The sequence below is a fragment of the Somniosus microcephalus genome, unplaced genomic scaffold, assembly GCF_052327205.1.
Source record: "Somniosus microcephalus isolate GS21.2 unplaced genomic scaffold, FLI_Smic_1.0 unresolved_chr4, whole genome shotgun sequence".
Lineage (NCBI taxonomy): Eukaryota > Metazoa > Chordata > Chondrichthyes > Squaliformes > Somniosidae > Somniosus > Somniosus microcephalus.
This window is the reverse complement of record NW_028225182.1, coordinates 27658854-27686500: the sequence shown is the minus strand read 5'-3', so window position 1 is coordinate 27686500 and position 27647 is coordinate 27658854. Positions and strand designations below refer to the sequence as shown.

Sequence of the window (27647 nt, the reverse complement as noted above, 5' to 3'; positions counted from 1 at the left end):
GTGTCTCTGAGGCAGTCTGACACGCTCCGCGAGGCTGAATCCGCTCCGTTCGCTTCCCGGGTCCCGAAATCTCCCAGGTTTGTGTTTGCCGTCATTTATTTCCCCGTCTCTCTCCGCTCGTCCGTCCAGCTGAAAAAACTCGCTTTCCGCCGATAATTCCGACTCGTCAACCGTTAACGACCGTCACCCAGAATGTCGCCCCTGAGTATGCCCACTAGCAGCTGGTCCTGGGACTCTGCCCCTGAGCATGCGCACTAGCAGCTGGTCCTGGGACTCTGCCCCTGAGCATGCGCACTAGCAGCTGGGCCTGGGACTCCGCCCCTGAGCATGCGCACTAGCAGCTGGTCCTGGGACTCTGCCCCTGAGCATGCGCACTAGCAGCTGGTCCTGGGACTCTGCCCCTGAGCATGTGCACTAGCAGCTGGTCCTGGGACTCTGCTACCCGTGAGCATGCCCACTAGCAGCTGGTCCTGGGACTCTGCCCCTGAGCATGCCCACTAGCAGCTGGTCCTGGGACTCTGCTACCCGTGAGCATGCCCACTAGCAGCTGGTCCTGGGACTTTGGGTCCCTGAACATGCGCACTAGCAGCTGGTCCTGGGACTCTGGGCCCCTGAGCATGCCCACTAGCAGCTGGTCCTGGGACTCTGCCCCTGAGCATGCGCACTAGCAGCTGGTCCTGGGACTCTGGGCCCCTGAGCATGCCCACCAGCAGCTGGTCCTGGGACTCTGCCCCTGAGCATGCCCACCAGCAGCTGGTTCTGGGACTCTGCCCCTGAGCATGCCCACTAGCAGCTGGTCCTGGGACTAGGCCCCTGAGCATGCGCACTCGCAGCTGGTCCTGGGACTCCGCTGCCCCTGAGCATGCCCGCTAGCAGCTGGTCCTGGGACACTGCCCCTGAGCATGCCCACTAGCAGCTGGTCCTGGGACTCTGCCCCTGAGCATGCCCACTAGCAGCTGGTCCTAGGACTCCGCTGCCCCTGAGCATGCCCACTAGCAGCTGGTCCTGGGACTCTGCTACCCCTGAGCATGCCCGTTCTAAACCCCAACAAGCATGCGGACGTTGAGGTGCCCAGAGAGGAATCTGTCATTTGCCTTTGATCAATAACCCTCATGGTCTTGAGGACCTCCATCAGGCTGGCCCTCATCCTTCACTGCTTCAGTGGAAAGAAAAGCCCCAAACTTCTCCAATCTCTGTTACTAACTGCTCTTTGGAACAGAGGAGACTGAGGGAGACTTGATTGAGGTGTATAAAATTATGAGGGGCCTGGATAGAGTGGGTAGGAAGGACCTATTTTCCTTAGCAGCGAGGTCAATAACCAGGGGCCATAGATTTAAAGTAATTGGTAGAAGGATTACAGGGGAGTTGAGGAGAACTTTTTTCACTCAGAGCGTGGTCGGGGTATGGAACTTTCTGCCTGAAAGGGTGGTAGAGGCAGAAACCCTCATCTCAGTTAAAAAGTACTTGGATATGCACATGAAGTGCTGTCACCTGCAGGGCTACGGACCAAGAGCTGGAAAGTGAGATTAGGCTGGAGAGCTGTTTTTTGGCCGGCTCAGGCACGATGGGCCGAATGGCCTCCTTCTGTGCCCTAAATTTCTGTGATTCTATGATAACCCCTCCATTGCTCGACAGTCTGGGTCAAAATGGAGTGAAAAAGAAAAACAAAGAACTTAAAGAAAGAAAAGAAAGACTTGCATTTATATAGCGCCTTTCACTTCCATCGCACGTCCCAAAGCGCTTTACAGCCAATGAAGTGGAGTCACTGTTGTAATGTAGGAAAAGCGGCAGCCAATTTGCGCCCAGCAACATCCCACAAACAGCAATTCCAAAATTCTATAGATTATGGAACAGTTCCTGCAGATTGGAGGGTGGCAAATGTAACCCCGCTATTAGCCTAACATCAGTAGTAGGGAAAGTGCTAGACTCGATTATAAAGGATGTGATAACACGACACTTAGAAAATATCAACGGGATTAGACAGCGTCAACATGGATTGATGAAAGGGAAATCGAGTTTGACAAACCGACTGGAGTTTTTTGAGGATGTAACTGGTAGAATAGATAAGGGAGAACCAGTGGATGTGGTGTATTTGGATTTTCAGAAGGCCTTTGATTAAAGTCCCACATCAGAGGTTAGTGTGCAAAATTAAAGCTCATGGGATTGGGGGTAATATACTGGCATGGATTAAAAATTGGTTAACAGACAGGAAACAGAGAATAGGAATAAATGTTTTTTTTTCTGGGTGGCAGGTGGTGACGAGTGGGGTACCGCAGGGATCAGTGCTTGGGCCCCAGCTATTCACAATATATATCAATGATTTGGATGAGAGAACCAAATGTAATATTTCCAAGTTTGCTGACGACACGAAACTAGGTGGGATTGTGAGTTGTGAGGAGGATGCAAAGAGGCTGCAAGGCGATTTAGACAAGTTGAGTGAGCGGGCAAATACATGGCAGATGCAGTATAACGTGGATAAATGTAAAGTTATCCACTTCGGTAGAAAAAACAGAAAGGCAGAGTATTATTTAAATGGTGATAGATTGGGAAATGTTGATGTACAAAGGGACCTGGGTGTCCTTGTGCACCAGTCACTGAAAGCACACATGCAGGTGCAGCAAGCAGTTAGGAAGGCAAATGGTATGCTGGCCATCATTGCAAGAGGATTTGAGTACAGGAGCAAGGATGTCTTACTGCAGTTATACAGGGCTTTGGTGAGACCACACCTGGAGTACTGGGTGCAGTTTTGGTCTCCTTACCTAAGAAAGGATATGCTTGCCATAGAGGGAGTGCAGCGAAGGTTCACCAGACTGATTCCTGGGATGGCAGGGCTGTCGTATGAGGAGAGATTGGGTCGACTAGGCCTGTATTCACTAGAGTTTAGAAGAATGAGAGGGGATCTCATTGAAACGTATAAAATTCTGACAGGGTTAGTCTGGGTGCAGGGAGGATGTTTTCCCTGGCTGGGGGTTTGGAACGAGGGGTCACAGTCTCAGGATATGGGGTCGGCTATTTAGGACTGAGATGAGGAGAAATTTCTTCACTCAGAGGGTGGTGAACCTGTGGAATTCTCTACCACAGAAGGCTGTGGAGGCCAAGTCACTGAATATATTTAAAAAGGTAGATAGATAGATTTCTAGACACAAAAGGCATCAAGGGGTATGGGGAGAGAGCGGGAATATGGTATTGAGATAGAGGATCAGCCATGATCATATTGAATGGTGGAGCAGGCTCGAAGGGCCAAATGGCCTACTCCTGCTCCTATTTTTCTATGTTTCTATGCAACGTAATAATGACTAGATAATCTGTTTTTTTTTAGTAATGTTGATATTGGCCAGGACACCGGGGATAATTCCCCTAATCTTCTTCGAAATAGTGCCCTGGGATCATTTATGTCCACCCGAGAGAGCAGACGAGGCCTCGGTTTAACGTCTGATCTGAAAGACGGCACCTCCGACAGTGCCGCACTCCCTCAGCACTGCACTGGAGTGTCAGCCTGGATTTTTGGGCTCAAGTCTCTGGAGTGGGACTTGAACCCACAACCTCTGACTCAGAGGCGAGGGTGCATTTACTCGCCGCCCTTCACGACCCCAGGATGCCCATAACACTTCAGGGCCAATTCATTGATTTTGAATTGCTGTCGCTGTTGTAATGTAGGGAAAGGTGCCAGCCAATTTATACTCGGGGACCCTCCGTTATTCCTTCCCCTGGCTTCCCTCAGAATCCTCGGATGGAAACCATCATGTCCCTGGGATTTGTTCCCCCTCCATTTGAGGAACGTCTTCAGTCCTGTATCTTGTAGCTTTTAAAAGCTCTTTAGAATAATTTGTCCGTGACTACACTGTTGTGGAGTATTTTAAACCAACACTCGACACAAGGTTTTAGATCGATAGTCAAGTTGTCTTTATTGCAATGGTGGGGAAACAGTCTGCTCTGTCTTAGCCAGACCTTTCCAAATTGGTACAGCAAACACTACATTTTTATACATTACAATACACATGTCAAAATTCATTCCTGCCACCCGATTGGACCTTGGCCCGCATGCACCTTCACTGATTGGTTGCCTATGCTGCGTTACATTAAAGCACCACCTTTATTATCGGCCGTTATCCCACAAGCTGTTGTTGCACCCATGACCTTTGTTTATGCCAGATGGGTCTCATCAACATTGTACTTCTGACTCATTGTCCTCCTTTCCTGCCTCTCTCGGCCTCTTTCATTGGTTTACTTCCCTGCCAGAACAGAACTTACATCCTCTTAGGTCTCTTATGGTTTCCACATCCGACTATGTTATCAACTTAGAAAAAGCTTACTACTGCAAAAGGCCCATTAGATTATTGTCTTTATTACACCATTCAGTGAAACTGCCAGCGATGTCAGTTTAACCCTTTCCCCACTGCAATCCCCCCTTTTGGTACTTGGCCCTTGCCCAAGTTAAACCACATGTAGAAGCATCGCTGTGCCTCCTGCCCCATGCGGTGATCAGGCGCTGGTTCGGGAGGCCCTGCATACCCATCATGTTTAGAGCAATCTTGTGTTTTCCGACTCGCTTTAGCTCTTTGTTTGGTCCGTTTCTTTTTACAAGCGGTGCATGCTGCTATTTCCCATCCTATAGCCATGACTAACTGTACTATCACTAATATATGAGAAATGATGCAGATCCATGGGTGTATGTTGACATTCACTCCCCAATCCCACAGCTTCTCATACCACGGGACGTCCTGTAGCTCTACCTCAATGTCCCTTTTGTCGAAATCTCGACTCTCAGTGGGACTCTGAAACGAGCAGCTCCGGTAGATGTTCTTTTTTAATAAATTTTTACTTGTCGCAAGGAGAGCGTCCCGCTCAGTCAAAGGCTAGCAGAGACTCTCCAGAATTACAGATTAACAGCACATTTATACAGTAAAGTAAACAGGTTATGGTTTCTTCATGTGTCTTTCAAGTCAGACAAAGGGACAAAGAATTCTTCAATCCTTAACTAAGTTTCTACATATTTCTAAAGTCTGGCGTAGCGAAAGACTATTGATAATACAATGGGTAATTATTTATTCTAGACTATTTAATTAAGACGATCAGTATTGAATGGAATGTAGATACTTCATACAGTATGTTTCTTCTGTTATCTGGTAGTCAAGCCTCTGGCCAGGTGGCTTGCGTAAGGTTCCCTTTACTGATGTAAATGGTCTTTGTTTGCAACGCAGATAAGCAACAGTTTACAGTGTTTAGTCAAGGTTAATATGTTTAAGGAAGGAATAGAGGACATTACTGCAGAGGCTTCTGGGAGGACCGGGACTCCATTTTGTTTGTCAAAAAGGGGCACATGTAACTATATTCAGCTTTAAAAGGTACATTTCCACACTTTCTAACTCCCCAAGATCCCTTTGCAGCACTATGTACTGTTTCACCATCTTACTTAAATCCTCTTTCATTTCTTGCAGGTGGGGTATTGGGGCCCTGACTGGATCTTCATAATTAACCAACTCGTCCTTTAGACTATCTGGCACATTTAGTTTTATCTCCTCCCTTGAATGTACATACACCAATCTGGTGTGTCCAATTGTCACAGGGACCTTTGGCGTAAAGCAAAAGTTAGGCTTTGTGATTGCACATACAAGGTTACTATATTGGTACTCAGTCTCTGTGGTGGCTATACAATACTCCCCTTCGCCTCTATATCTCGAGCGGGTGTGATGGTGATCAACATGTGATAATTCCAACACACATCCCTCTGTCTTATTATAGCCGCACTCATCCTTACGGCCTTCTCCTACCGGATGTGGGCATATCGTAAGCGTGCCTTTCCCGTGGCATCCGTTTCGGGAGACTCCTCTCATAGTACCATTCTTCCTGATGGCATAGGTATCAATTGGATAGTATTGGAGACATGTCTCACCCCTCACTATGCCTATGTTTGTTACCTGGTACTGTGGGTATGGAGTCGTGTCTAGTCCCACCACTGGGATCAGGAGTACCATGCCTATCATTGCTGTCACTTCTGCTTTACATTTTTGTATCACTGGATATACTCTGGTCATCCCTTTGAGGGTACAAGCACTCCGGGGGCCTGGATTATGGCTCAGGCCATAGAGCTGTGTGCTGTTAATCCAGTCTGGTACCTCGCCTTGCTGTATCTGTGACAGATTATGTTTAACTGTCCGGTGATCCATTGGCCATAGGCATGACACAAGCCTCTCCCTACCCCGTCTTTTGCCTGTTCCTCATCTCTATGGTTTAGTTTGTTGATAATGCTAGCATGGTCCTCTATAACCTTGATTCGCTCGAGTAATTTCCTTATCGTATGTCCTCCCAACTCTGATCCTTGTCGAACCAAACCAGTTTCCTTCTCTAAAATCTGTTGTATTATCCTTTGTAGTCGTTCCACATGGCTCTGGACTCCTTATATATCTAGGGCATTAATGAATGATGTCCCCGTGTTTATTCCCGTGAGTATATCGGTTCCTAAGCTCCTCTTAATCCTTTGGTGGAATGCAGCATGTCCCCTGAAACTGGAGGCCCCTGTCGGATCATCAGCTTGGTTAATGACATTCTCCATCATATATGCTTACAATTCTCTAGTTTTAGTAAACCTTTCACAATATCCTGGCCATTGTAACATGGTTAAGTTCATTAGTACCGGTACAATTTTGTGTCTCCCGTTACCATACAATTGTTCTCCCTCGGTAAATAATACTAGTCCATTCATGGGTCTAGGTTTCATATCTGGACATTGTAGCATCCTCGGTTCGCTTGTCTCTTCTTTCTGTGTATTGGGAGCCGTGGATGAGACTCCGAATGTGATTGTTCCATTAAAACATGGTGCTTCTTCATCATGTACTTGTCTTGTAACGTGGGATGTCCCTTTGCTTATTTCGTGTCCCAGCAGTAATCCCACCTTCATGATGAAGTTTCCCTGTAAATTAAGCAGAAGCCTGGTCGTCACCAGAGGTTAGTTTATCTCCGGTGTTTATTCCATTGTTCCTGTGGGATTTAAGATCAGATGGGTTATTGCTTTATTGTTTTAATTGGGTCTAATGTTTCCATCTACCCTTTCCCCTCATATCTATACATGCGCACGTATCGCTGGTCATGATAACCTCAAATGGTCCGGTCCATCTGGGTGAGAATCCCGATCTCTCTGGCAATATTTTAACAAATACCTGCTCGCCCACCTTGGGTAGGGGCTCCGAGGCCCCCTGCTTTTGTGTATTTTTATCTCTGATGTCTTGTTGTTCTTGAACTTCTTGTTTGAGCTCCTTCAATTGATTATCCAATGTTTGTACGTATTTCTTAATTTCATCTTTTAAGGGTCCTAGTCCCTCGCGACCAGATGCTACTCCTTCCGGCAGACACATTGCTCGTCCAGTCATGAGTTCATATGGTGTCAGTCCGGTCACCCCGTGATCCTTTTTCCATATTCCATCTCTACCTCTGGCTGCGCCTCTCTTTGTCCACTGCTCCTGCTCCTCCATTTCAGTCTCCTCTTGGATTCTTTTAATGTTCACTTCCTCTGCTGTTATTCTACCTGCTGCTCTTGCTGCCTGATCAGCTGGCATATTTCCTTTTGTTGCTCGCTCACTATCTTGCGGTGTGCCTTTATTTTAATCACTGCTACCTCTTCTGCTCCTTTTACCACTTCTACGAGGTCTCTCACTACCTCCTCATGCTGTATTTGTCCTCCTCCGGAGGTTACATATCCTCTCCTATTCCACGCTATCATATAAACATGCACTACCCCAAACGCATACCCACGATCGGTGTATATATTTACTCGTTTTCCCTTTGCCAATTTCAATGCTTCTGTGAGAGCCACTGGTTCTGCTACTTGAGCTGAGGTTCCCCCTTCAAGCCCTCCCTTTGCGACTGTTTCTCCGTTCTCGGATACTACTGCCCAACCGTGTGTGGCTCCCCATTTATATATCGGCGCGATCCGTCTACATAAAAGGTGTTTTGGGGATTTTCAAGGAGCGATTCTGATACGGTTCCTCTGACCTCTTCTTCGATTACTAACTGACACTCGTGTGCCTCACCCTCTGTTAGCATTCCCTCTGCGGGGTTGACTCTATGTTCCCTTATGATCAGGACTAATCTGTCTTTGGGTATCAATACTGCTTCCCAAGCTGCCCTCCTTCTGTCTGATACAGCCTTCATTTTGCCTGTGTTTAGCAGGTCCACACTGTGTTGTGTGTGTAATATCAGCTGTCCTGACATAGTGACGGGCTCGCATATCCGCACCACCCATGCGGCACAGTCGAGGGCCGCCACGCATCTCGCCATTCCTTTAGCCACGGGGGTTTATTGGGTGGAGTAATAGGCAATTGGCCTCATATCTCCCCCATACTCTTGGGTGACTACAGCATTATAGAAGTTCCCGTCTATACTATAATATATATGGAACGGTTTGACTATATTTGGCAATCCTAGTGCAGGTGCGGATGTCAGGGCTGCTTTTAATTTTACATAAGCCTTGTCATGCTCCGATTCCCATTCTATCTTATCAGTGGCGGGTCTCCCCCTTTAACTAACCGTTAAATCGGCTCTGCTTTTCCTGCAAAGTCTGATATAAAATTCCTGCAGTAGTTAAACAGTCCCAACACTTTCCTTACTCCCCGGACGGTCACTGGCCTTGGCATGTCTTTTATGGCTGCCTTTTGTTCCTGCGGGAGTGCCTTATACCCCTGGCTAATTTCGTGCCCTAGATACTTGACTTTGGACAGTCCAACCTTTGCCTTTTTTTGGGGGGTTCAGTTTAAAGCCAGCTTTCTTAAGTGTCTGGAGGGTGGCTAGTAATGCTCCCATGTATCCTTTGGCATCCTCTGATGCAATCATTATGTCATCAACATATTGGAGTAGGGCTCTCTGGTACTTTGATAGGTCTAACCCGTCTAAGGCTTGACTCAGTACACGGTGGAATATATTTGGACTGTTGTGGAACCCCTGCGGGACCCTGGTCCATGTATACTGTCTATCCCCACACAGGTTCGAATCCCGTTTGTGACGCCAATTGTTGTGGAGTATTTTAAACCAACACTCGACACAAGGTTTTAGATCGATAGTCAAGTTGTCTTTATTGCCCCGGTCGGGAGACAGTCTGCTCTGTCTTAGCCAGGCCTTTCCAAATTGCCACAGCAAACACTACATTTTTATACATTACAATACACATGGCCATCTCATGCACAATTCATTCCTGCCACCCGATTGGACCGTGGCCCGCATGCATCTTCACTGATTGGTTGCCTATGCCGCGTTACATTAAAGTACCGCCTTAATATCGGAAAAGTATATGTCAAGCTGTTGTTGCACCTCTGACCTCTGTTGGTTCCATGTCTGGCTATGTTATCTCCACTGCCAATTCAGCAACTTAGAGAAAGCTTATTACTGCAAAGTATGGTCTTTATTACACCATTCAGTGAAACTGCCAGCGATGTCCGTTTAACTCTTTCCCCACTGCAACACTCCTCCTCCTTGATTGCAATGTCTACATCGTCCCTCTCTTTTGTGAAAACAGACGCAAAGTATTCATTAAGAACCATATTCATGTCTTCCGCTTCCACGCACAGGTTACCTTTATAGTCCCTAATAGGCTCCACTTGTTTTCCTTGCCAATATTTTTTCATGCCCTCTCTTTGCTTTTCTTCTTTCAAATATTGCCATAGGATCTTTGATGTCCACCTGAGAGAGCAGACGGGGCCTTGGTTTAACGTCTACTCCAATAATCGGCACCTCCAACAGTGCCGCACTCCCTCAGCACTGCACTGGAGTGTCAGCCTAGATTTTTGTGCTGAAGTCTCTGGAGTGGGACTTGAACCCACAACTTTCTGACTCCGAGGCAAGAGTGCTACCAACTGAGCCACTGGCTGACACTAAAGAACAAGCAGGTCTGACGGGTCGGAGCGATCATAATATGATCGAATTCTTCATTAAGATGGAGAATGAAGTAGTTGACTCAGAGACTAGGGTCCTGAATTTAAATAAAGGAAACTACGATGGTATGAGGCGCGAGTTGGGTAGGATTGATTGGGGAATGTCACTCAAAGGGTTGACGGTGGATAGGCAATGGCAAACATTCAAAGATTGCATGGATGAACTATCGAATTTGTTCATCCCTGTTTGGCATAAAAATAAAACAAAGAAGGTGACTCAACTGTGGCTAACGAGGGAAATTAGGGATAGCCCTGACAACATTCCGGCAATAGCACTGAAGACTTGTGCTCCAGAACTAGCTGCGCCCCTAGCCAAGCTGTTCCAGTACAGCTACAACACTGGCATCTACCCGGCAATGTGGAAAATTGCCCAACTATGTCCTGTCTACAAAAAGCAGGACAAATCCGACCCGGCCAATTACCGTCCCATCAGTCTACTGTCAATCATCAGCAAAGTGATGGAAGGTGTCGTCGACAGTGCTATCAAGCAGCACTTACTCAGCAATAACCTGCTAACTGACGCCTAGTTTGGGTTCTGCCAGGGCCATTCAGCTCCTGACCTCATTACAGCCTTGGTCTAAACATGGACAAAAGAGCTGAACTCGTGAGGTGAGAGTGACTGCCCTTGACATCAAGGCAGCATTTGATCGAGTGTGGCATCAAGGAGCCCTAGCAAAACTGAAGTCAATGGGAATCAAGGGGAAAACTCTCCATTGGTTGGAATCATACCTAGCACAAAGGAAGTTGGCTGTGGTTGTTGGAGGTCATTCATCTCAATCACATGACATCACTGCAGGAGTTCCCCAGGGCAGTGTCCTAGGCCCAACCATCTTCAGCTGTTTCATCAATGACCTTCCCTCCATCATAAGGTCAGAAGTGGGGATGTTCGCTGATGATTGCACACTGTTCAGCACCATTCGAGACTCATCAGATACTGACGCAGTCCGTGTCCATATGCAGCAAGACCTGGACAACATTCAGACTTGGGCTGACAAGTGGCAAATAACATTCGCACCACACAACTGCCAGGCAATGACCATCTCCAACAAGCGAGACTCTAACCATTTCCCCTTGACATTCAATGGCATTACCATCGCTGAATCCCCCACTATCAACATCCTGGGGATTACCATTGATCAGAAACTGAACTGGACCAGCCATATAAATACTGTGGCTGCAAGAGCAGGCCAGAGGCTGGGAATTCTGCGGTGAGTGTCTCACCTCCTGACTCCCCAAAGCCTTTCCACCATCTACAACGCACAAGTCAGGAGTGTGATGGAATACTCTGCACTTGCCTGGATGAGTGCAGCTCCAACAACACTCAAGAAGCTCGACACCATTCAGGATAAAGCAGCCCGCTTGATTGGCACTCCATCCACCACTGGCGCACTGTGGCTGCAGTGTGTACCATCTACAAGATGCACTGCAGCAACTCACCAAAGCTCCTTCAACAGCACCTTCCAAACCCGCGACCTCTACCACTTAGAAGGACAAGGGCAGCAGACGCATGGGAACATCACCACCTACAAGTTCCCCTCCAAGCCACACACCATCCTGACTTGGACCTGTATCGCCGTTCCTTCTCTGTCACTGGTCCAAAATCCTGGAACTCCCTTCCTAACCGCATTGTGGGTGTACCTACACCATATGGACCGCAGCGGTTCAAGAAGGCGGCTCACCACCATCTTCTCAAGGGCAATTAGGGATGGGCACTAAATGCAGGCCTAGCCAGCGACGCCTACATCCCATCAATGAATTTTTAAAAAGCATAAGATCCAAGGAGAGGACATATAAATTGGCCAGAAAAAGCAGTAAACCTGAGGATTGGGAGCAGTTTAAGATTCAGCAAAGGAGGACAAAGGGATTAATTAAGAGGGGGAAAATAGAGTATGAGAGTAAGCTTTCAGGGAACATAAAAACTGACTGTAAAAGCTTCTATAGCTATGTGAAGAGAAAAAGATTGGTGAAGTCAAGCATAGGTCCCTTGCAGTCAGAATCAGGGGAATTTATAATGGGGAACAAAGAAATGGCAGACCAATTAAATACATACTTTGGTTCTGTCTTCACAAAGGAGGACACAAATAACTTCCCAGAGAGGTCGGGGAACATAGGGTCTAATGAGAGGGAGGAACTGAATGAAATCAGTATTTGTAGGGAAATGGTGTTAGGGAAATTGATGGGATTGAAGGCCGATAAATCCCCAGGGCCTGATAATCTACATACAGGGTACTTAAGGAAGTGGCCCTAGAAATAGTAGATGCATTGCTGGTCATCTTCCAAAATTCAATAGACTCTGGAACAGTACCCATGGATTGGAGGGTAGCTAATGTTACCCCACTATTCAAAAAAGGTGGTAGATAGGAAATGGGGAATTATAGACCAGTAAGCCTGACATCGGTAGTGGGGAAAATGCTAGAGTCCATTACAAAAGATGTAATAGCAAAGCACTTGGAAAACAGTGACAGGATCGGACAAAGTCAACATGGATTTACAAAAGGTAAAACGTGCTTGACTACTGGAATTTTTTGAGGATGTAACTGGTAAAATAGATAAGGGAGAACCAGTGGATGTGGTGTATTTGGATTTTCAGAAGGCTTTCGATAAGGTCCCGCATAAGAGATTAGCATGTAAAGTTAAGGCACATGGGATTGGGTGCAAGGTATTGTCTTGGATAGAGAACTGGTTGGCAGACAGAAAGCAAAGAGTTGGAATAAACGGGTCTTTTTCCAAGTGGCAGGCAGTGACTCATGGGGTACCGCAGGGATCGGTCCTAGGACCCCAGCTATTAACAATATAAATGATCTAGATGAGGGAACTAAATGTAATATCTGCAGGTTTGCAGACGACACGAAGCTGGGTGGGCGTGTGTGCTGTGAGGAGGATGCCGAGAAACTCCAGTATGATTTGGACAGAAGCATGGCAGATGCAATATACTGTGGATAAATGCGACGTTATCCACTTTGGTGTCAAAAACAGGAAGGTAGATTATTATCTGAATGGCAATAGATTGGGAGAAGGGGAAGTGCAACGAGACCTGGGTGTCCTTGTGCACCAGTTGCTGAAGGTAAGCATGCAGGTGCAGCAGGTGGTTAAGGCGGCAAATGGTATGTTGGCCTTCGTAGTGAGAGGGTTCGAGTACAGGAACAAGGATATCTTGCTGCAGTTGTACAGGGCCTTGGTAAGACCACATCTTGAGCAGTGTGTGCAGTTTTGGTCGCCTTATCTGAGGAAGGATGTTCTTGCCATGGAGGGAGTGCAGCGAAGATTCACCAACCTGATACTTGGGATGGCAGGAATGACGTATGAGGAGAGATTGGGTCGATTGGGCTTATACTTGCTGGAGTTTAGAAGAATGAGAGGGGATCTCATTGAAACTTATAAAATTCTAACAGGACTAGACAGACTAGATGCAGGAAGGATGTTCCCGATGGTGGGGGAGTCCAGAACCAGGGGTCACAGTCTAAGGATAAGGGGTAAGCCATTTACGACTGAGATGAGGAGGAATTTCTTCACCCAGAGAGTGCTGAACCTGTGGAATTCTCTACCACAGAAGGCAGTAGAGGCCAATTCATTAAATATATTCAAGAAGTTAGATATATTTCTTAAGGCTAAAGGGATCAAGGGATATGGAGAGAAAGCAGGGACAGGGTAGTGAATTTGGATGATCAGCCATGATCACATTGAATGGCGGAGAAGGCTCGAGGGGCCGAATGGCCTACTCCTGCTCCTATCTTCTATGTTTCTATGTTTATGACGAAGGGTGATCGACCTGAAACATTAACTCTGTTTCTGTCTCCACAGATGCTGCCTGACCTGCTGAGTATTTCCAGCAGTTTCTGTTTTTATTAAAGAAATGAGGGAGTGTTTGCTGACAGGAAGAATGTTGGGTCGTCCTGCGCATGCGCACCTTCCTGGCGGCTGAGGTGAAACACCAACTCGCCCCCACCTGAGCCACGCACGCGTACCAGATGTTGTGGCTTCGCATGCGCACCCGATGTTCCAACCGCGGGGTTTTGTGCGCTGAGCATGCGCGTTGCAGACCGATCAGGACGGGCGATTGTAGAGCAGAAGGGAGAGCGCGGGGGCCATGAGCACATGCGCGGGACTCAGCATCAACAGAGGGCTTTCTGGAGCGTCGGGGCTTGTGGGTATTACAGCCGCCATTATTGCTGATCCTTTCAACCAACCTGTGCAGCAGCCGGGGCCTGAAAATCAGCTTCACTGCCCCTAGGTTCGGAAAGGGGAAAATTAAACAACAGTTTGCCTCTGATCCTTTTCTGATCTCAATTTACAGGGTTATAGAAGTGGAGCAGTTACAGGCGGGAAGCTCATAACCAAACATCACGTCAAGCTCTGACAGAGTCACTTGATTCATCAGGACCTGAATATCATCGGCCTTTGCACATGGATGGAGAAAGCAGCGATCGCAGCGATGACGAACCGCACATGTGTTCGGTGTGTGGATGCGGATTCAGCCGATCGCCTGACCTGGTGACACACGTGCACCGTCAGACCGGGGAGAAACCGGGTAAAGGTGGGGACAGCGGGAAGGGACTCAGTTCCCCATCTGCATTGGAAATTCAACGGCGCAGGGACAGTCCGTTCACCTGCTCCGTGTGTGGAAAGGGATTTGTTTGTTCATCCCACCTGCAACCACACCAGCGAGTTCACACTGATGAGAGACCATTTCAATGTTCTGACTGTGAGAAGAGCTTTAAAAGCCCCGGGGAGCTGAAGAGACACCAGCGAGTTCACACTGATGAGAGACCATTTCAGTGTCCTAACTGTGGGAAGAGCTTTAAAAGCCCCCAGGAACTGAAGGGACACCAGCGAGTTCACACTGATGAGAGACCATTTCAGTGTCCTAACTGTGGGAAGAGCTTTAAAAACCCCCAGGAACTGAAGGGACACCAGCGAGTTCACACTGATGAGAGACCATTTCAGTGTCCTAACTGTGGGAAGAGCTTTAAAAGCCCCGGGGAGCTGAAGCGACACCAGCGAGTTCACACTGATGAGAGACCATTTCAATGTTCTGACTGTGGGAAGAGCTTTAAAAGCTCCAGGGTGCTGAAGGGACACCAGCAAGTTCACACTGATGAGAGACCATTTCAATGTTCTGACTGTGGGAAGAGCTTTAAAAGCCCCGGGGAGCTGAAGCGACACCAGCGAGTTCACACTGATGCGAGACCATTTGAATGTTCTGACTGTGGGAAGTGCTTTAAAAGCTCCGGGGAGCTGAAGGGACACCAGCAAGTTCACACTGATGAGAGACCATTTCAATGTTCTGACTGTGGGAAGAGCTTTAAAAGCTCCAGGGAGCTGCAGGGACACCAGCGAATTCACACTGATGAGAGACCATTTGAATGTTCTGACTGTGGGAAGAGCTTTAAAAGCTCCGGGGAGCTGAAGGGACACCAGCGACTTCACACTGGGGAGAGCCCGTTCACCTGCTCCGTGTGTGGGAAGGGATTCGCTCAGCCCTCCAACCTGCTGGTACATCAGCGAGTTCACACTGATGAGAGACCATTTCAGTGTCCTAACTGTGGGAAGAGCTTTAAAAGCCCTGGGGAACTGAAGGGACACCAGCGAGTTCACACTGATGAGAGACCATTTCAGTGTCCTAACTGTGAGAAGAGCTTTAAAAGCCCCCAGGAACTGAAGGGACACCAGCGAGTTCACACTGATGAGCGACCATTTCAGTGTCCTAACTGTGGGAAGAGCTTTAAAAGCCCCCAGGGACTGAAGGGACACCAGCGAGTTCACACTGATGAGAGACCATTTCGGTGTCCTAACTGTGGGAAGAGCTTTAAAAGCCACCAGGAACTGAAGGGACACCAGCGAGTTCACACTGATGAGAGACCCTTTGAATGTTCTGACTGTGGGAAGAGCTTTAAAAGCTCTAAGATCCTTAAGAGACACCAGCGTCTTCACACTGATCATTGAATCTTAACAGCGCAGAAGGAGGTGATTCGGCCCATCGTGTCTGTGCCGGCTCTTTGAAAGAGCTGTCCAATTTAGTCCCAAACCCCAGCTTTATCCCCATATCTCTGCAAACTAGTCCTCTTCAAGTACATGTCCAATTACCGTTTGAAAGTTCCTGTGGAACCTGATTCCAGCATCCTTTCAGATGGTGCATTCCAGTTCTTAACAACACTCTGTGTGAAAACAATTCTCCTCATTTCCCCTCTAGTTCTTTTAACAACTATTTTAAATCTGTGACCTTTGGTTACCGACCCACTTGCCAGAGTGAACAGTTTCTCCCTACTTGCTCGATCAAAACCCCTCTGTTGTGGCAAAATTAAATAATTAAGTCTGCACACTAGTCTGTAAATGGTAAAGAGCCAAGCAGTTTATTTAAAACACAAAACAATTCAACAGTACAATACAAACAGTCCGCAGAGGTAACTAAAGGCTGATCAGGGAGTACAGCTAGAGCTCCTTCAGCTCGTTCCTGGCTGTCTCCTCGATTGACTTCAATTTCTATTATTTAAGTACAAAAGCCGTGGATACCTCGTGCACAGCTCATGACATTGTTCTAATTGGCTTAAAGCCCACATGCACAATTCGTTACATTGTTTTAATTGGCTTGAAGCACGCATGCACAATTGCTGATTGTCACATGATCTTTACGACCTTATCTGTTGTTCCCCAAGTGGTTTTACTTCCCTAGTTCGTGGCTGGTGCTTCTGTCTCCGCTGTCATCCTGTGTGCAAGCTGCACTGTTAACCCCTTAAGTCCTGAAGGGCACCTATGTTACCCTTCACTAAAAATCCACTTCAAACCCCCCTTTGGTCCTTGGCTACCCCAGCCCATGAGACCACACTAAACTAAGTTATGCCAATTTGTCCCGCCCCCTGTTTGGTGATCAGCCGATGGGTTAGGGAGGAATAGGTGCGTGATGTCAGCGGTTAAATTCCACGACTCATCAGATGCTTCCTTTCCTCAAGTACCTTTACTATCTGCTGGGCGTGGCGTCTTCTGCAGGATGAGCAAAACATGAAAGCATAACCAAGAACTAAGACTAATTGTGCTGCCACCAATATGTGTGATATGATACGTATCCACGGGTGGATATTAACATTTAGTCCCCAATTCCACGCCTTCATATACCACGGAATGTAGCGAAGGTCTGTCTCAATGTCCTTGCCCAGCTGGCGCAGCTCCTTCTTGAGAACGTGGTATTTCTTATTCTTGGGCAGCTGGGGTATTGGTGCAGCCAATTCACTCTCATACTGGTACAAATCGTATTTCAAATCATCTGTTACAGTCAGGATAGTGGTTTGCCGCGCATATATGTATGTCATTCGCGCTTGTCCGATCGTGACCGGTAGCCTCGGGGTCAAACAGAAATTAGGATTAGTCATCACAGAATCACAGAAACCCCACAGTGCAGATAGAGGCCATTTCAGCCCATCGAGCCTGCACCGACACATATCCCACCCAATCCCCGTAACCCCATGTATTTAATCCCCCTAACACTAAGGGTCAATTTATCATAGCCAATCAACCTAACTCCCACATCTGTGGGAGGAAACCGGAGCACCCGGAGAAAACCCACGCAAACACGGGGAGAATGTGCAAACTCCACACAGACAGTCGCCCGAGGACAGATTCGAACCCGGGTCCCTGGCGCTGTGAGGCAAGAGTGCTAACCACTATGCCACCGTGCTGCATGTTACATTCCAGACCATCGTAGCCATATGTTCACTGATTTGTGACTACGCAGTATTCCCCCTTTCCGTGGTAGGCTGAGTGTGTGCGTTCGCACTCTGATGGGCTTATTTCAAGGGCACAACCGATTGTTTGGTTGAATCCGCACCCATCCTCACTTCCCCAGCCTACTGGATCTGGACATATAGTTAGGCTTCCAACCCTGTGGCGCCCTGTTTATGAGACCCCTCTCATGGTTCCGTTCCGTTTGATCCCATAGGGTAGTATCGCATGTAGTCCTCGCCCCGGATGAGTCCCAAGTTCTCTACCTCAACCTGAAGATATGGTCCCAATTCTCCCCTTGCCATCGCCGGAATCATTAGGACCATTCTCACCAGCGCCGAATGTGAGTCTGTGCACGCACCTGTCACGGGAAAGACCCGAGTCATTCCCTTCAAGGTGCACGCGTCTAGCGACCCTGGGTGTTGTGCTAGGTGGAACAGGTGGGTACTGTTTATCCAATCTGGGACTTCGCCTCGGTGTATTTGGTCGAGGTTCAACCATCCATCCCCCGTAAGCATGGCAGAGATCCCTTTGGACCTCCGTTCTTTCAGAATCAAATTCTCGATCGATTAGGCGATTAATGGTGGCAGCATGGCCCTCCAGGACTATAATCCCTTTGGCTAAGCTCCCTGCTGCCCCATCACCTTCCCGCACAGCTCCTTTGTGTCTGCCTGCCCCTGCAGCAGCTTTCTGACCGTGTCTCTAAGAATGTCCGCCCGTACAGATTATCCATTTCCCCATGTCTGTCTTCTCCTCCTGACCCCGTTGGCCATGTATCGGGGAGAGGATGTCATCCCGGTATTCAGATGTTTGGACTCGGTAGTGTCCTTCCACGGCCATGCTGGGTTTGAACTTTACTCGCCCCCTGTTGAGATGCGTCGCTTCTGTTTTTTTTTTCATGGGGGTTGCTCTGCAAAGAATTAGGATCACAAGTCTTCCGCATAGTTCCTTCATTCTGTTAATTCGATATAGGCCCCCGAATGGGGTGTGTTAGATTCGTTTCAGTTGGGACCAGTGTTTCCATCGTCCCACACCATTCATATCCACACATGCACACGTATCACCACTGATCATGGTCGGGGCCCCAGTCCACAAGCTCCTGGGATGGTTTCCCCCCTTTGATCAGATCTTGTATAGGCTGGGCCATTTCTGCATATTCTGGGATAAAGTTCTGGCAATAATTAAATAGCCCTAGTACCTGCTTGACCCCCTCCCCTCTCTGGCGCGGTCCCTTCCTGCCTACTTTCCTCTTGGTCCTAGTGCCCCTCCCATTTGTCTTCGGGCATTTGTCTCTTCTCTTGTGTTATTATGTATCCTAGGTAGATTACTTCGTCCTTCCCTACCTGTACCTTTCTAGGGTTTACCTTTAGTCCCGTATTCTGTAGGGCTCCCAGTACCATAGTCAATTAAATATTGTAGAGGGACCTGTCACTACTGGATGTTCTTGCGGAGCAGAGTTATCTTATTCAATTCGGACTACACTAATTTACACCAACCAGAATTTCACCGTGGCCACAATGAAAGTCTGGTTTTAGTAGATTAATTAACCTCATAACTCCAATTTAATCCAGGTCAATTTCTTTTAAACTAACTTGGAAAACAAAGCAACAAGCCACATTAACAAAGAAACAATTTTCTTCCAAGCACATTGGCAACTGTAACTTCAAGGCTGAAGCTTATCTTTTGTAAAACAGTGAACAGATAAAACAAAACAAAATAGAACATTCTTGCAGAAAACAGTAAATTACGTCGTATTTCTTATTGTCCTTTCTTCAGATATCTTTCCAAAATACTGTAAAAACATTGAATATAACTGGAGAAAAATTAGTTTTTCACATTTAAACAAATCAAATCAAACTGCTTTGGAAGATTTCACCATAGCAACCGTGACTCCAAGGTTAAATCTTAGACTGAAACTTAATCTTTTGTTAAACAAACTTTAAGAACATAAGAAATAGGAGCAGGAGTAGGCCAATCGGCCCCTCGAGCCTGCTCCGCCATTCAATAAGATCATGGCTGATCTGATCCTAACCTCAAATCTACTTCCACTGTCCATCCCACCCGAACCCATGTGATCTCCCGGGAGAGGCGAAAAACCAGATAAAAAAACCAATGGCCAATTTGGGAGAAAAAATCTGGGAAATTCCACTCCGACCCATCTAGGCGATCGAAGCTCGTCCAGGAGATCACTCTGTCCCTGTATTTCCTGCAGTACTTAGCTTCTATAAAAGGTGATCTCCACCCCAGCCAGGAACAGGCCCAATTTACTCTTGAAGGACTCCTAGCTGGCAGCCTGTTCCCGAGGTCTCCATTAATCCCTGTGAATAGAACCATCTCCTGAAATCTAACACAGAATTAGAACACAAGAAGGAGGAGCAGGACCAGGCTACACGGCCCCTGGGCCCGCTCCGCTACCCACAGGGCCATGACCGTTCCGAACCTAGACTCATGTCCGATTTCCTGCCCACTCCCCATAACCACTAATTGCCTTTACTTCCAGGAAACTGTCTATTTCTGTTTTAAATTTATTTAATGATGTAGCTTCCACAGCTCTCTGGGGCAGCAAATTCCACAGACCTACCACCCTCTGAGTGAAGAAGTTTCTCCTCATCTCAGTTTTGAAAGAGCAGCCCCTTATTCTAAGATTATGCCCCCTAGTTCTAGTTTCACCCATCATTGGGAACATCCTCACCGCATCCACCCGATCAAGCCCCTTCGCAATCTTATATGTTTCAATAAGATCGCCTCTCATTCTTCTGAACTCCAATGAGTAGAGTCCCAATCTACTCAACCTCTCCTCTTATGTCCCCCCTCCTCATCCCCGGGATTAACCGAGTGAACCTTCTTTGTACTGCCTCGAGAGCAAGTATGTCTTTTCTTAAGTATGGACACCAAAACTGTAGGCAGTATTTCTGTTGGTCTTCAGTTTTTACACACCAGCTTAACTTAAATTAGTTCAAAGTTTTTTTAATCAATTCTGGGGGCACAATCTTATTCAAACATTCTTAAAACTTCCAAAATCCAAGACGACAAAGGGTTAAATGCTTTTTTTAACACAGAGAAGTGAGTGGAGTTAAAACAAACATGACAGAATCTTTCTTTTAAAGACAGACTTTCAGACAAAAGAAATACTGTAATTCTTAAACATTCATAGTCAGGGAAAGTTTCACACTTTAACACACACTCTCATACAAACTGAAATTCCAGCATATTTTTAAGGTTCCTTTCACTCAGCAAATCTTGTGTTTTATTTGTCTGGGCACAGATGATAACTTCCATGTTGGTAAAGCTTTAAGTTTCTCTTTTTTCTTTTTAAATCGGTGAATCAGCAGCTTTTCCTGGCTTTCCAAATCCCTTTTTCCCTCCTTTGCTGAGTTTTCAGATTGGTTCGCCTGCAAATTCGATCTTTTTCCTTCTTTATCTCTCCCTTCTGTTTCAATTCCTTACATTGTTTCTGGTAACAAGCTAAGATTACCATTCCCCCTTTTCCCTCTTTATCTTTGGTTTGTCCCCTCCACCAAGCCCTGTGGATCGATTAACGCTCCCAATTGTTCGAGAATGTCGATTCCTAATATTGTACCCTCCTTATTGGGACAAACATAAAATTGTGCAGGGGTTAGAATCCCTGCCACCTCCAATAATATTACTTCACTTAAATGCGTTCTTGTGGCAGATCCCCCAACCCCGGTGATCAAAACTGCCCATTGATTTACTGCCTGTGCTCCTTGTGTCACCGTCAAAGGTGCAACGGCGAGGCCTTCTCCCTCCTCACTATCAGCATCATCATCTTCCTCTGTTTTATTATACGGAGGAGGTGGTGGAGCGGTAGGTGTACATGATCGGGGACCAAAGAGTCCCCTTTCACTCTGACTCGCCTGAATTTCTCTCAGTTGTTTTTTATTTCTGCTCTGGCTGCTTTTAATTCCTCTATTTTTGGTTTGTTTAAGGGGGTACATTGTAAAAGCTGTCGTACTATTATTACACCGGCCTTTTGGGTACGTTTAGTTTTCTCTTTTTGCCACCAAATCTTTTGAATGACGGGGTCCTGACTTGGATCCCATCTGTCTCTTAACATTTTGTTGATTAAGCCCTTCCGGTCCTCTGCATAGAATCTAGTAAGGGTTCCTTCCACACCCCAGTCTAATTCTTTCCCCGACGCCATTTTGTGGTCTGACCTTCCCCGGCTTTACATACAACTTCTACTTGAGTTTATGTCCATTCGGCCTCTCCACGCGACTTAAATCCTATCCCAAAATGTATTTACACAAAATACGTAGTAAAAGACTCGATGTCAACACTCGTGCATTTACCTTTCACTCTGACTGACTGGCTTTTATCACAATGACAATGTCTCTTCCAATACTTTGTCTAATGTTTACGCGTAATATATCAAGATTATACTCACTACATGTCCAAACGCGTCCGTCATTTTACCGCTTTATAGACTCGTCACGATTTGGATACTCATTCCGCAGACAGATGGGTGACCACCTGGATCACATAATTTTTCCGGGTGGTGTCTCAAATCTACTCACCCCCTTGTGTCCTCGTGGCCGTTGTCCGTCTACATTCTGACATATCCTGCCGACTACGCCAAATGTTGTGGCGAAATTAAATAATTAAGTCCGCACACTAGTCTGGAAATGGTAAGGAGCCAAGCAGTTTATTTAAAACACAAAACTATTCAACAGTACAATACAAACAGTCCGCGGAGGTAACTAAAGGCTAATCAGGGAGTAGAGCTAGAGCTCCTTTAGCTGGTTCCTGGCTGTCTCCTCGATTGACTTCAATTTCTATTATTTAAGTGTACAAAAGCCATGGATACCTCGTGCACAGCTCATGACATTGTTCTCAGTCATAGAGTTTTACAGCACAGAAAGAGGCCCTTCGGCCCATCGTGTCTGCGCCGCCCATCCCTCCCTGTCCAGTCTAATCCCATTTTCCAGCATTTGGTCCATAGCCTTGTATGCAATGGCATTTCAAGTGCTCATCCAAATGCTTCTTGAATGTTGTGAGGGTTCCTGCCTCTACCACCCTTTCAGGCAGTGAGTTCCAGCTTCCAACCACCCTCTGGGTGAAAAAGTTCCTCTTCAAATCCCCCCTAAATCTCCTGCCCCTTACCCTGAATCTGTGCCCCCTTGTTATTGACCCCCCTACTAAGGGGAAAAGTTCCTCTTTATCTACCCTATCTATGCCCCTCATCATTTTGTACACCTCAATCAGGTCCCCCCTCAGCCTCCTTTGCTCCAAGGAAAACAACCCCAGCCTGTTGAGTCTTTCTTCATAGCTGAGGCGCTACATCCCAGGTAACATCCTGGTGAATCTTCTCTGCACCCTCTCCAAAGCAATCACATCCTTCCTAAAGTGAGGCGACCAGAACTGCACACAGTACTCCAGCTGTGGCCTCACCAGCGTTTTGTACAGCTCCATCATAACCTCCCTGCTCTTATATTCTATGCCTCTGCTAATGAAGGCAAGTATCCCATAAGCCTTTTTAACCACCTTATCTACCTGTTCCGCTGCCTTCAGGGATCTATGTACATGTACACCAAGGTCCCTCTGACCCTCTGTACTTCCTAGGGTCCTACCACTCATTGTGTATTCCCTTGCCTTATTTGTCCGTCCAAAATGCATCACCTCGCACTTTTCCGGGTTAAATTCCATTTGCCACTTTTCCGCCCATCTGACCAACCCGTTAATATCGTCCTGTAGCCTGAGGCTTTCCTCCTCGCAATTTACCACCCCACCAATTTTCGTGTCATCCGCGAACTTACAGATCATACCCTTTACATTCTCATTCAAATCATTAATGTAGATCACAAACAGCAAGGGACCCAGCACCGATCCCTGAGGTACCCCACTGGACACAGGCTTCCAGTCACAAAAGCAACCTTCGACCATCACCCTCTGCCTCCTGCCACTCAGCCAGTTTAGGATCCAACGCGCCAAGGCCCCCTGGATCCCATGGGCTCTTACCTTCTTGACCAGTCTCCTATGCGGGACTTTGTCAAAAGCTTTACTGAAGTCCATGTAAACCACATCCACAGCATTTCCCTCATCCACACACCTAGTCACCCCCTCGAAAAATTCAACCAGATTGGTCAGACATGATTTACCCTTGACAAAGCCATGCTGACTATCCCCGATTAATCCTTGCCTCTCCAAGTGGAGACTAATTTTGTCCCTCAGAATTTTTTCCAATAATTTCCCTACCACAGATGTTAGGCTCACTGGCCTGTAATTCCCTGGTTTATCCCTGCTACCCTTCTTGAATAATGGTACTACGTTAGCTGTTCTCCAGTCCTCTGGTACATCCCCTGTGGCCAGAGAGGTTCTGAAAATTTGTGTCAGAGCCCCTGCAATCTCCTCCTTTGCCTCACACAACAGCCTGGGATACATCTTGTCCGGGCCTGGGGATTTATCCACTTTTTGGCCTGCTAAAACCGCTAGTACCTCCTCCCTCTCGATGCTAATATGTTCAAGTATGTCACAGTCCCTTTGCCCGACTTCTATGTCTACATCGTCTTTCTCCATCGTGAACACTGAGGCAAAAAATTCATTTAAAACCCCACCTACTTCATCTGGCTCTACACACAGCTTGCCACTTTGGTCCCTAATGGGCCCTACCCTTTCCCTGGTTATCCTCTTGCCCTTAATATACTTATAAAATATCTTAGGATTTTCCTTTATTTTGCTCACCAGTGTTATTTCATGGCCCCTCCTCGCCCTCCTAATTTCCTTTTTAAGTATGCCCCTGCACCTCTTATACTCCTCTAGGGCTTCCACCGTCTTTTGTCTTTTGTAACTGCCAAAAGCCCCCCTTTTTTTCCTAATTCATTTTTGTATATCCTTTGTCATCCAAGGTTCCCTTTGCTTGTTGGTCCCACCCTTGACCTTTACAGGAACATGTTGGTGTTGTACTCTCTCTATTTCCCTTCTGAAAGCCTCCCACTGTTTTGATGTGGATTTTCCTATAAGTAGCTGCTCCCAGTCCACTTTTGCCAGATCCTGTCTTATCTTATTAAAATCGGCCTTCCCCCAATTTAGAACCCTGATTTCCGGGCTGTCTTTGTCTTTTTCCATGACCACCTTAAATCTCACCGAATTGTGGTCACTATCGCCAAAATGCTCTCCTGCAGACACTTCCACCACCTGCCCGGCTACATTCCCTAGAATTAGGTCCAGTACCGCCCCCTCTCTTGTAGGACTTTCTACATGTTGGCTCAAAAAGCTTTCCTGGATGCACTTTAAGAATTCTGCTCCCTCCAAGCCTTTCACACTCTGACTATCCCAATTTATATTGGGGAAGTTGAAATCCCCCACTATTACTACCCTATTATTTTCACACTTTTCTGATATCTGCCTGCATATCTGTTCCTCTATCTCCCCCTGACTGTTTGGGGGCCTATAGTACACTCCCATCAAGGTGCTTGACCCCTTTTTGTTTTTAAGTTCTACCCATATGGCCTCATTAGAGGAACCCGCTAATATATCATCCCTCCTTACAGCAGTAATAGACTCCTTAATTAATATTGCAACACCCCCTCCCCTTTTACACCCCCCTCTGTCTCGCCTGAAGATTCTATACCCCGGAATATTTAGCTGCCAGTCCTGACCCTCCCTCAACCATGTCTCCGTGATAGCAACAATATCGTACTCCCATGTGTTCAACAACAACTTCAGTTCATCCACCTTATTTGCAAGACTCCTTGCATTAAAATAAATGCCTTCCCGCCCTGCCATATTCCCTTTTGCCTTCACATCTTTGCTCTGCCTTCCCTGCTGACTTGCTTTTTCCTCCTTATTTGGCTGTACATCACCCCCTACTATAGCTCCCCTCTGTATCCCATCCCCCTGCCGAATTAGTTTAAACCCCCCCCAGCAGTGCTAGCAAACCTCCCCGCAAGGATATTGGTTCCCCTCTGGTTCAGGTGTAAACCGTCCGACTTGTACAAGTCCCACCTGTCCCAGAAGCAGACCCAGTGATCCAGGAAACTAAAGCCCTCCCTCCTGCACCATCCTTTTAGCCACGCATTCATCTGTTCTATCCTCCTATTCCTATACTCACTAGCACGTGGCACCGGGAGTAATCCAGAGATTACAACCTTCGAGGTCCTGCTCCTTAATCTTGCCCTGAGCTCCCTAAATTCTTGCTGCAGGACCTCATCCCTCTTTTTACCTATGTTCTAATTGGCTTAAAGCCCACATGCACAATTCGTTACATTGTTTTAATTGGCTTGAAGCCCGCATGCACAATTGCTGATTGTCACATGATCTTTATGATCTTATATGTTCCCCACGTGGTTTTACTTCCCTAGTTCGTGGCTGGTGCATCTGTCTCTGCTGTCATCCTGTGTGCAAGCTGCACTGTTAACCCCTTAAGTCCTGAAGGGCACCTATGTTACCCTTCACTAAAAATCCACTTCACCCTCATCATTTTGAACACCTCTATTAGGTCTCCTCTTAACCTTCTCTGCTCTAAGGGGAACAATCCCACCTTCTCCAATTTCTCCACATAACTGAAGTCCCTCATCCCTGGTACCATCCTGGTCAACCTCCTCTGCACCCTCTCCAAGGCCTTGACATCCTTCCTAAAGTGTGGTGCCCAGAACTGTACACAAGACTCCAGCTGAGGCCAAAACCCTGCAGCTGTACAAAACCCTGGTTAGACCACACCTGGAGCACTGTGAGCAGTTCTGGGCACCACATCTTAGGAAGGATATATTGGCCTTGGAGGGAGTGCAGCGTAGGTTTACCAGAATGATACCCGGACTTCAAGGGTTAAGTTACGAGGAGGGATTACACAAATTAGGGTTTTATTCCCTGGAATTTAGAAGGTTTTAGATCTGATCGATGTTTTCAGGATATTAAGGGGAACAGATAGGGTAGATAGAGAGAAACTATTTCTGCTGGTTGGGGATTCTAGGACTGGGGGCAGAGTCTAAAAATTAGAGCCAGACCCCTCAGGAGTGAAATTAGGAAACACTTCTACACACAAAGGGTGGTAGAGGTTTGGAACTCTCTTCCGCAAATGGCAATTGATGTTGGATCAATTGTTAATTTTAAATCTGAGATTGATAGGTTTTTGTTAACCAAAGGTATTGAGGGATATGGGCCAAAGGCGGGTGTATGGAGTTAGGTCGCAGATCAGCCATGATCTCGTTGAATGGCGGAACAGGCTCGAGGGGCTGAATGGCCTCCTCCTGTCCTATGTTCCTAACTAGTGATTTGTAAAGGTTTAGTGTAACTTCCTTGTTTTTGTATTCAATGGCACTATTTACAAAGCCAAGTATCCCATACGCTTTCTGAACCGCCTCACCAACTTGCCGTGGCACTTTCAAAGATTTGTGAATATGGACCCCCAGGTCCCTCTGCTCTTGCACCCCCTCAAAAGAGTCCCATTTAGATTATACGGCCTCTCCCTGTTGTTTCTCCCAAAGTGCATCACTTCACACTTATCCTCATTTAATTTCATCTGCCTTATGTCTGCTCATTTCACAGTCTGTCTCTGTCCTTCTGAAGTCTGCTACTACTACACTCACAAAACTTGGCAACATAGTAAATAGTATCATCCGTAAACTTTGAAATTGTACACCTATACCCAAGTCCAGGTCATTTATATATAACAAGAAAAGCAATGGTCCTAATCCGGACCCCTGGGGGAGCCCACTGCATACTTCCCTCCAGTCAGAAAAACATCCCTCAGCACTGCTCACTGCCTCCTCTCCCTTAGCCAATTATATACCCAAATTACCATCAGCCCTTTAATTCCCTCTGCTTCTATTTTCCGAGTAAGTCCCTTATGTGGTACTTTATCAAATGCCTTTTAAAAGTCCATATATACAACATCTGCTGCACTACCTTCATCAACCCTCTGTTACTTCATCAAAGAACTCAATCAGGTTAGTCAAACAAGATTTACCTTTAACAAATCCATACTGGCTGCCCCTTATTAATCCATGCTTCTCCAAGTGAGAATTAATTTTGTCCTTGACAATGGTCTCTAGTCGTTCA

The 27647-nt window shown here is 46.8% G+C and overlaps 1 protein-coding gene across 1 annotated transcript; it reads left to right on the top strand.

The window, feature by feature from the left end:
* LOC147090061 (uncharacterized) lies at nucleotides 1-23470 on the top strand. Its single transcript, XM_085977227.1, has 2 exons — nucleotides 1-77; nucleotides 14215-23470. Exon 2 carries the CDS (start codon nucleotides 14325-14327, stop codon nucleotides 15861-15863), a length of 1539 nt encoding a protein of 512 aa, XP_085833353.1. The 5' UTR covers nucleotides 1-77; nucleotides 14215-14324; the 3' UTR covers nucleotides 15864-23470.
* Nucleotides 23471-27647: the final 4177 nt, after the last annotated feature.

Coding starts and splice junctions, on each gene's coding strand:
- LOC147090061 (XM_085977227.1), top strand. CDS start 14,325: ATGGATGGAGAAAGCAGCGATCGCAGCGATGACGAACCGCACATGTGT.